Consider the following 10,321-nt stretch of genomic DNA (forward strand, 5'->3'; position numbering starts at 1 on the left):
TGCCCCAGAGCCACGCAGAAACCAGAACAAGCGTCCGGTGGGCAGGCCTGAGACCCTCTCTGAGCCTCAGTCTGTGGTTTGAGAGAATGTGCGCCACCAACCATCAGGTTGTTCTGTGGAACTAAAACCAGGTGCTGATGGGCGTGCCTGGTGGCAGCATCCAACCCAAATTGGGTACCGCCCTCCCCACTGTGCAGGTGCTCTCTGGGCCCCTCCCTTCTCCCCTGCTGCCCTGGGTGGCCACCTGTGGAGGCCCTTCCTAGGGGAGGCGGCTCTCAGCCCAGCTGCCCACACCCATGGCTCAGCCTCCGGCCCCGCCCTCTGCGCCCTGGGCTTCTCTCCGGTCACCCAGCACTGCCACCTGGGCCTTCAGGTCCCCAGAAGTGCCAAGGGGATGGGGTTTGCCTTCTGAGCGCCCTTCCTTGGCCTCCCGAGTCCCGGCAGCCCCTCTCTGTTGCAGGCATCAGGCCTCAAGCCCCTCGCTCCATGCCTCGCTCTGCCTGCCTTCCCTCCCGGCTGCCCCCCCCCCCCACTCCAGCGCGGCTGATTTCACCCCCATCTGCCTTCACCTTCCCTTGGCCTCCGGCCCTGCCTGACAGCCCCTGACCTGCCGCTCTGACCTGCCTTATGCCAGCCTGTCCTCTCCCTCCTCCGGCCTGTCTGGCCTCCCCTCGGTCTCCCCCGGACCCCCACCAGCAGGCCCCTGGCCTCCTGTGCCCGGGGCTCTCAGAACGGTTTCCCGTGTGTCTCCAGGCCTCACCCCTCTCCTGCACTTAGACCTTGCGTCCCCAGCTCCTTCCTGGGGGCCAACCACCTGACACGCCGAATATCCCCAGGGCTGGGCCCGGAGCGCGGGACAAGCCGCCTCTGAGCTCGAGGTTCTCTTTCTCAACTTCTCCTCTGTGACCCCTGCTCCAGGAGTCCCTTGTCACAGGATGTGTCAGTTTTCAAAACAAGGGGTTTGTTGCTGTCACCCTGCTCTTCACTGTGGTGGGGGAGCGGGTCAGGAAGGAGGAAGGACTGTCAGGGAGGAAATACCAGTTACCATGGAAAAGAGTCTCCCACACTCACATCACAGTTTCAAAAGAGAAGACAGCTGAAGGGTCCGCTCTGGTTACCAGCGTCTCTGATGGGCACAGCTCGGCCCAGGGCGCCTCCAGCTGGCGACCTGGGGGAGGGGCCCGCCCTGGGCCCTCAGCTGCAGCCAGCGGGTGGAATCTGAGGAATCTATATGGTGACCTCTGCACAGGAAACCCCCAGAAACCCCCGTGGAGGGACCTGGGGGGGCAGGCCTGGCCCTGAAGGCCCTCCCTGCTACTGCCAAGGACTCTTACTCTGCCCGCCTCTCCCTCCTCCAGGGCCCTGCACGCAGAAGGGAGGTTACCTAAAGGTAAGGCCGGTCCCTGTCCCTCTAAGGGACTTGCTGGGGTGACGTCGATGGAGGGCAGGGCCGCGCCCCTCTGGACACAGCTCGGTGTGCCTGTCACGGTGGCACCCGGGCCTCCGAGTCGGTTGTGTCCACGGGACGCATTCACTGGGTGTGAGGGGAGCAGGACCGACAGGAGACGTGGGCAGCCGGGACACCCCGTGTGCAGAGACACACGGCAGGGAACGGGCTCCCGCGATCACAGTTAGGAGGCTGGGAAGGCCTCTGTGCACGTGGGAGGCCGGGGGAGCTGCTGGCGCCGTTCAGCCCGAGTCCAGAGGCCTGTGGACCGGGAGCCGATGGTGTGAATCTCGGGCTCCGGGCGCCAGGCCAGCGTTCAGCTCTGCAGTCGGACAGAAAGGAGTGAACCCCCTTCCTCCACCTTCCGTCCTGTCGGGCCTCAGTGGCCTGGATGAGGCCCCCACACTGGGGAGGGCCTCTGCTTCACCGCCTCGTCCAGTTCAAACGTGAAACACCCCCACAGACACACCTGGAAACAATGTCTAGTCAAGAATCCGAGCGGCCGAGACCATCAGGTTGACCTGTGAAGTCAGCCATCGCCGTGGGCCTTGTCCCCACCTGTCTGGTTTCTCACTGGCCAGGTTTCAGCCCCGCTGGCTTTCTTTTCCGTCCAGACTCACACCCACCCTCAAGTTGATCAGCCAGGCTGTAAGTGGCTGATGGGTGTCGGGGGGTCTGACAGTCTTCATGATGCACAGGGATGTGGGGGACCCACTTGGCCAGTCACTGTGCGACACCAGCGCCTGGCCTCTCCGAGCCAGCATCTGTCTAAGGGGAGAGAGGCAGCGTCCCAGGAGCGCCGAGGGCCGGGCAGTGCACACACAGGCAGTGCGCCCTTTCTGGGTGGGCAGACGTGCTGCTGGAGCTGCCAGAGCTTAAGAGTGGGACTCCAGCGTGTTTGATTCTGTGTCAGGCCCCGGAGACAGGCAGGTCCCATGCTCACTACCAACACCACCTTACAGACGAGGAAACTGAGGCTCACGGGGGTTGAAGAACTTTCCCAAGCCTGCAGTTGCTCGGTGACAAGCAGGAACCAGGTCTCTGGCCTCCAGGACAGGAATTCCTGTCTCCGTCCCCTTTCCCGGCCCTGACGCAGCCAGACCCCAGCCTCTAGCAACCGACCTTCGCTCGCAGGGCACAGAGCAGGCGGAGGCGGGCCGGGAGTCCCAAGGCCTTTCACCCCTCCCATCTGTGACAACGGTGGCCCAAGAGCAGCTTTGGCGCCATGGCATCACCAGGCAACTGCGCGGGCGGCGCTGCCCTGGCCCGAGCCCCGGGGCGGGTGGGGACTCGGGAGGTGTGCCTGGGAGCAGCTCGGCCCCCTGCCCTCTCCCCGCAGGGTGCTCCGTGCTCACGCTCCAGTCAGTGAGCCTGCTGCGCAAGTACCTGTCCCTGCTGGACCTGCCCTGCTGCCTGCTGCGCGCCCCGCACGTCCTCTTCGTGCTCAGCCGCGGAGAGGCGGCCCAGGCCCAGGTGAGGACTGTGGTCCCTCCTGCACCCCCGCCTCCAGGTCCAGGCCCCGGGACCCCCAGCCCCACCCCCAGGTCCATGTGGGTCGCTGGGTGCCTGCCTGCAGCTGGACCTTGGGGGCCGTGGGCTGTTCTGATTATAGAAATAACACACTCTGAAAAAAAAAGGAAATAACAATACATGCTCAGTGTAGAAGATCTGGCTCTATCGAAAAGCAAGAAGAAAGTAAAATGATTCATAAACCTTACCTGCAGTCCCACCCCTCAGGGTTATCACTACTACCTCAGTACACCCTCTGTGTAAAGAAGGCCGCCGAGGAGGCCTAGCCTGTGACTTCTCTAGCAAAGATGTGAGTTAGTTTTTATTTATAACATTTTTGCTAGCGGAGCGGAAAGGGTCAAAGGCCAGAACCCATCGCTGGGCTGTTAAATGAAACAGGTGTGTTAACGGCTGTAACTTTTCTGAGAAGCAATAGTAACAGATGTTAGATGTCTTCTCCCCACACCAAAAAAAGAAAAGAAATTAAAAAAAAAAATAATAATAACATCGAGGGCAGAGCCCACCTGACGGCCTGGGCTCGGGCATCAGCGTCACTGCCGCCCTGCTGTGGGACTGATGCGTTTCCTTGTCTATGAGAAGCAAAGAGCAGTAACAGTCGTACTTCACTCCCAGGGCTGTTAACTGACGTGCGGGGCAGCGTCCCTGCACCGCCATTGTCACAGTGGGTTTTAGGAGGTGGGGCGGAGGCAGGAGGTGTGGGTGGAGGGAGGCCAGGGGCGGGGAGGGCCCGCCCTGCTCACGCCTGCCTCCGGCCCTCATTGCAGAGAGCCATGTCCCGCCACCGCAGCCAGCTGCTCTGGTTCCGCCGCCTCTACGTGCTCTTCTCCCGCTACATGCGTATCAACTCTCTGCACTTCCTCTGAGCCTCCAAGGGCTCTCAGATCCCGGGACCCAGGAGGGAGCTGGGGCCTCGGTGGGAGCTGGCTCACCCCACTGCCTGGAGACCCCGGCGAGGCGGTGCGTCCTGAGTTCGTGGCCGCGCTGGTCCACCTCTCGTAAAAACGAGCCAGCGGGCTGTCCGAGCCTGAGCTGCTTCCTCTGGGAACAGAACCACAACAACCAAAAACAGACCCACCCAAGGATAGTAGTAGCTACCCCGCTGGCTTCTCACGTTTACGTGGTGGCAGGATGTCCGTCAGGCCCCTGACAGACCCGTGATTGTTACAAATGACGGCCACGTGCTCTGAAACCCCTTCTTAGAGGTGATGTATTTTCGCATTGTTTCCACAGCAGATTCACCAGACATGCACACACACACGAAAGCCCAGTCTCTACGGAATCAGTTCAGCCGTAATTCCTTTATGTTCGTGGCCTACATATCTGACTGGCACCTAGGGAATGTCTCCGTTTCACATCACAGTCACTGACTGTGGCCCCAAGGTCCTATCCCTGAGCCCAGCACTTCGTGCAGAGACCCTCCTGATGTCCCCTGCCCTGAAGGGGCCTACGACCCAGCACCTCACTGTCAGTCCTCCGGGGGAAGCAAGAGAACCCTGGAGGTTTCCCAACACTCGGGGCCTCTGTCTTAACATCGCGCTGCAGACACACGTGCCGTGAGGCGTCTGTCTGGCCTGGAAGCTCTTCCGAGTCCAGCCAACCATCCAGGAAGCGGCCCTCGGCAGGTCCCTCTGGTCCCTTCGGGATCTTAGGCACACATGTTACCTATTCAAAAATATTTTTAAATCTTAGCGGTTAGAAAGATGTACAGAATTAGCAGTGGTAGCTGCTCCTGCGTGGTGGGACCTGACACTGACTTTCTGTTTCTTTTGTCTTACTGTATATTCTGACTATTTTTTAAAGTAAATTAAGTAGAAGTCCAGGTGGAAAATGAAAATAAACTAACATTTTTATTGACTGATGCCTGGTGCTTGACTCTGGTCCGTGTGGCCGGAGGGCAGGCTCCCCCTGCCTGGCTCTGGCCATCCCAACACCCTCTCCTCTCAGAGCCCAGGGCACGAAGCTGCGAGCTCCACTCGGGGCCTGGACAGAGCAGGGGCAGCAGGAGGGAGGGCTGCCTCTCTCCCCTGCAGTCAGGGGAAGGTACCCTCCACATGGGACGAAGCCCTGGGGACACATGTCTTGGCAGGAAGAAAGCCTCTGTGTGCAGGTTACCAGAAAGCAGCCCCTCCTCCAGGCCGAGCACAAACGGCCTGGCAGAGAAGGGCAGACCACCATCTCTGGGCCCTGAGACCACACCCCATGCCGTTAACACCTGTCAAACGGTGGGGCAGCCCCAAAGCCTAGACGAAGATCAGAAGTTCATGGCTTCTGCAAGGAGGTGGCAAAAAGGAAAGAGAGAGAGAACCGGGGAGGCTGCTGGTTGGGGGCAGGGGTGCTGCTCCCACCCCGAGGGTGGTCTGCCAGTTCTCACCCCGGCCCAGAGGTGCAGAAACTGCCCCTAGCTCAGGGCCAAGGGTCACACGCACACACAGCACAGAAGGGGGACCCTTCCCCCGGGGGCCTCAGAGGGAGGGGAACCCCACTCTTGGGGTGGCCAGAAGGAGCAGTTAATGGCAGAGACTTGATCAAAAGCAGTAAGGAGAGCTCAGAGCCGGGCCCAGATTGAGAGGATGTCTGGCCGGGGAGTAATCTAGACCTTCAGGTGGACGATACATCTCAGAACGGGGGTGGGGAGGAGCCCAGACGGGGAGGTCGTGGTGGGAAAGGCGCTTGAGAAGCGCACCTAGGAGACCTCGAGGAATGGGGGTTCCAGATGGAGACACGGTTACCGCTGGGGGCGGCGGAGGGGCCTTCCCTGACGGGGGGCCGCGTGTCCCGGCAGCCGTGGTCTGTGGAAGAGGCGTGCGAGTATGCTGCCGAAACTCTGAATTTCAGGCAGGGGAGGGGGACGAGAGTATTGGAAGCATCTCCTCTGCGCTCAAGGGGCAGCCTGGGCAGGGGCGACGCAGACACAGGCTGGCAAGGCCACCGCCCACAGCATCCCCAAGTGTGGGGCCCAAATTCACTGCGGGGAAAACAGGGAACAAGAGAAACTTAAAAGCCGCGAAAGTGAGGGGAAAAAGGAAGAGCAAACAAAGTATAAAATGTAATAAATGTAACAGAAGCGGCACAAAAAGAATAAAATCAGACGTCGGTTGCTTCCAAAAAATAACAAACGAGCTGATTTCCCAACCAAAACAGAGGCTACCAAACTGAGTCAGAACAAAATCTAGCAACACCTAAAAGTGATGAAGCTAAACGTAAAAGGTGAGCCATGTCCATCTGCCAGGCGAGGCCGACAGACAGCAGGAGCGACAGCCACGTCCGGGAGTCAGAGAGCGTCACACCTCGGCCACGGGGGTACTTCAGACCCAGGACAAGCCCCCGCCGTGAGGGCTGCACAACAGGCGCCACAGTGGCCAGGCACCTGGGGCCAGAGCTCCTGGAAATGCAGGTTCTTCACAAACAACCCAGGAACAGTCTTCCAGAATTCTGACAAGTCCAACTGGCAAAAACACGCAGCGTTTAAATAACAGAAGGAACCTAAAGTCAGTGATCACTTCTTATATGATAGAATATTTACAGAACTCAATTATTTATCAGCCACCAAGAAATCCTTAATAAATGCCCCACAGTAGACTTTACAGGCCGCATTCTTGGATCATAATCGAGTAACATTCAATAAAATTATGCAATGACGAAAAAAACCTACTTAGAAACCAAGAGACTGTCCCCTGAATGACCCCCAGATCAAAGAGGAAATTACAAACTATCTGGAAAGTAAAAATCTTACACCTTATATGGAACCTGTATTCAGGTAACTTATAGCCTTAAATACTTTTATTTTTCAAAATGATTGAAAATAAGTGAAACAGACAATTCAGTTTAAGAAAACCAACAGTGTAAACCAGCAGGGAGAGGGACGTAACACAGACGAAAAACAAAAAGAAGCAAAACCAAAAAAACTGTGGCAAGGGTAAGTTTTCTTTGCAAAATCAAATAGGCCAACACCTGTCAAGTCCAATTCAGAAACAGAAGACAGATGTGCCGTTGTTGGGAACAGAATGGATATGAGAGCCACAGGCATGGGCAAGACTGAGAAATGGTAAGTGTGCTAGTCCAGGGTGACGACACTGAGCATCTGAAGGAATCGGAAGCCTTCCTAGTAAATGTTCGACATCTGCCAGACCCCACCTAGGCTCTCAAATGGGGTCCAAACACATGGATCCCATGAGACGCAGGGTCACATCACTGCAAGATGAATGCAGGTCAGTATCTCTCACCTTCCTGGGAGTCCGCGTCAAGCTCATGCACCCAAGACCCGAAGGAGGTCGGGGCGCCTGGGCAGGCAGCTCTCCTGCTTTCTTGGCCGAGACTAGGAGGGGTGCAGGGAGGGGCACCTGCGCAGCAAGATGCTGGGGACCAGCGGCAAGGCCGGGGGGCACGAGGCCAGGCGGGGGTGGGAGAAGAGGGGGAGGAGCCAGGCTGTTAGGGGCTGGACCCCCGGATGGACGATGCTGATGGGGTGGCTGTCTCCCTCCACGGGGAAGCTTCACCCTCCTTTTGCTGGACACGCACAAAGTAAAAAATGCTCTCAGGAAACTAAGTCCCAGCCAGGGGTCACCTCCAAGCCCCTCCCACCCCACCCCCCAGGATCCACGTTTGAGAACAGAACTAGACAGGGAAGGAGAAGTAGGCGGCGTCTGATAGCAGGCCCTTTACCAACAGGTTTGACAGGACTGAAATTAAAACGTGGAAGGGAACAGCCCCAGTGACCACAGAAGAAAGCAGGAAGACAACTACAACAGATTTTGTACAGGTTCCTGGTCTAGATGGTCTTAAGCATCTAAAAATAGTCCCAGTATTATTTAGAGTGTAAATTTGATAGAAGAGCACTGCAGTTCACAGACGAGGTAACAGAACGTGGGACAGCACAAAAGGAAGGAAACTGGCAGCTGTTTGTGAATGTGTATGTAAAACTGTGAAGGAGTTGCTGCTCCACAACCAAGCAGGTGCTACTCCAGGACGCAAGGATGGGTCCGCCTGGGGAGATCCGCCAGCGTAACTCACCACATCAACAAGCTAAGAAGAACCATATTCTTTTCTGTGTAGGTGCTGAAAGATAACAAAATTCAGTCACTTGTCCTAACAACAACTTTTAAGAAAAATAGGGGAAAAAAAGCCAACTTAAATACAGACTGTTTACCAAAACCTACTGCCTAGAACTTCGTGGACAAGGTAGAAAGGTAAGCTGTCATCGCCATGCTCATCAAGGTTGTTCTGAAGGGTGAAGCTGATCGAGTAGACAGAACAATAAAATAACTGGTAGAAGGACTGGAAGACACGGCTTACGTTCAGACACCCAGGAGATGTCAATAAAATCTACTATAACAAATGAGGGAATTGGGTGAGGCAGCCGCATAACAGGTGTCTTTACAAAGATCAGTAACTGTTTTCAACTGGCAATAATGCGACAGAAATGAAAATGGGAAAAAAAATCCCACTGTCATCAACTGCAAGACTGTAAAATACCCAGGAATACGTCCCACGTGAAGGAATCAGACCCGTCTAAATCTTACAGTCACTATTAAAACTCTCTTTTTTGCAGAAATTGACAAACTGATCCTAAAACCACATGGAATTGCGGGAGACTCGGAAGCCAAAACAATTACTACAGAGACGTAAATGTAAGAGCTAAAACTACACAGCTGTACGACTCCAGAAGGAAACACACACCTTCATCTTTGTGACCTTGGATCAGGCAACAGTTTCTTAAACGTGACACCAAAAGTCCAAGCAACGAAAGAAAAAAATAGAAACCTTTGTGCATCCAAGGACACTATCAAGAAAGTGAAATGGGAAAAAGTATCGGCAAACCAGGCGCCTGACAAGGGCCTCGTATCTGGAAGATACGAGGAACTCCTACGGCTCAACAACAAAAAGACAACCTAATTAAAAGACGGGCAAAATACCTGAATATACATTTCTCTAAGAAGGTTTTCAAACGGCCAACAAGCACAAGAACATCATCAGTCACAAGGAAATGCATTCAAAGCCAGTGACACTACTTCATGCCCACCAGGATGGCTCTGATTAAAACCAACCATCACAGAAAACAGCATGCGTTGTTGAGCATACGGAGAAACTGGAACCCTCATGCATCACTGTGGGAATGTAAAATGGCACAGCTGCTGTGGAAAACACTTTCACTCTTCCTCAGCAACTTAAAGATTCGCCATCAGACCCAGCAATTCCACTCCGAGGTCTGTACCCAAGAGAACTGAAAACGTACACCCACACAAAAACTTGTGAACAAGGGTTCACAGCAGCGTTATTCCTAACAGCCAAAAAGGGGAAACAACCCAAATGTCCACCAACCGATGAAAAGACAAACAAAATACGCCATTTTGTTTATTATTCAGCCGTGAAAAGAAATAAAGTGTTGACATGTGCAACAGCAAGGAAGAACTTTGAAACCACCATGCCTGTGAAATAAGCCAGACACAAAAGGCCACATGCTGTAGATTCCATTTATATAAAATGTCCAGAACAGGCAAATCCACAGAGACAAAGTAGATTAGTGTTTTCCAGGCTTGGGGGTTGGGGGAAAGGAGTGACTGCTAATTAGTATGGAGATTCTTTTTTGGGGTGAAGTGTTCTGTAACTGACAGTGGTGAAGGCTGGACAACCTTGTGAATATACTAAAAACCACTGGGTGCTACGAATTGAAAGGCTTAATTTTATGCTACATGAATTATATCTCAATTTAAGAAATAGTGTGAAAATAAGATTGCATTAAGATGTTCTAGCTCTCTCTAAGGATACACACATGATAAAGTTGGCATCCCTCCCTGAACCTGGTGATACTCACCCGACCTGCTGGCCTAGTGAGTTCTACAGAGTACAAATCTTATTTGTATTATAACCCAGTTTTAGTGCTTACTGCTTCTACTTTAAACATAGTTTTCAAAAGTTAAAAAAAAATTAACGCAGGACATAAAATAAGACCTGAATAAATGGAGAATCGTACCGTGTTCCTTGACAGATTTAATATAAAATCCTTACGAAGTTAATAAGCTGGATACCACCAAATATATATAGTATATACAAGTTCCAATTTATAAATTTATGTATTTGCATTCATTAATTCCCATTCTTACAAAGTTAATATATAAATGTAATGTTGTTGCAGTCAGAATCACAATGGATTTTCTTTGGACCTGGATAAAATCATTTAAAAAATATATTAGAAGAAGAAATGTCCAAGAAAAGCCAAAATAGAAATATTAAAAATGATGGAGAGATGAGGCCTGCCTTTCTATCTTTAAAACTTATCACCCCTTTTAACCAAAGCAGAATGACACAAGCACAGGAGTAGACAGATGCTGAACGAAGAGAAAACGA

General features: G+C 53.5%; 1 protein-coding gene across 4 annotated transcripts in view; it reads left to right on the forward strand.

Moving 5' to 3' along the window:
• PIGL (phosphatidylinositol glycan anchor biosynthesis class L) overlaps positions 1–4,831 on the forward strand; it is a 43,952-nt gene extending 39,121 nt beyond the window's left edge. Inside the window, exons 5-7 of one of the 4 annotated variants that reach the window (XM_045509450.2) lie at positions 1,359–1,390; positions 2,582–2,920; positions 3,742–4,831. In XM_045509450.2, the coding sequence (XP_045365406.1) occupies positions 1,359–1,390; positions 2,582–2,920; positions 3,742–4,124 (754 nt within the window). In that variant the 3' untranslated portion in view covers positions 4,125–4,831. Of the gene's footprint in view, positions 1–1,358; positions 2,921–3,741 lie in introns of those variants that run through there. The other 3 variants (XM_010974080.3, XM_010974079.3, XM_074342094.1) reach the window with 3 other exon arrangements.
• Positions 4,832–10,321: the final 5,490 nt, after the last annotated feature.

This window comes from Camelus bactrianus, chromosome 16 (genome assembly GCF_048773025.1).
Source record: "Camelus bactrianus isolate YW-2024 breed Bactrian camel chromosome 16, ASM4877302v1, whole genome shotgun sequence".
NCBI lineage: Eukaryota > Metazoa > Chordata > Mammalia > Artiodactyla > Camelidae > Camelus > Camelus bactrianus.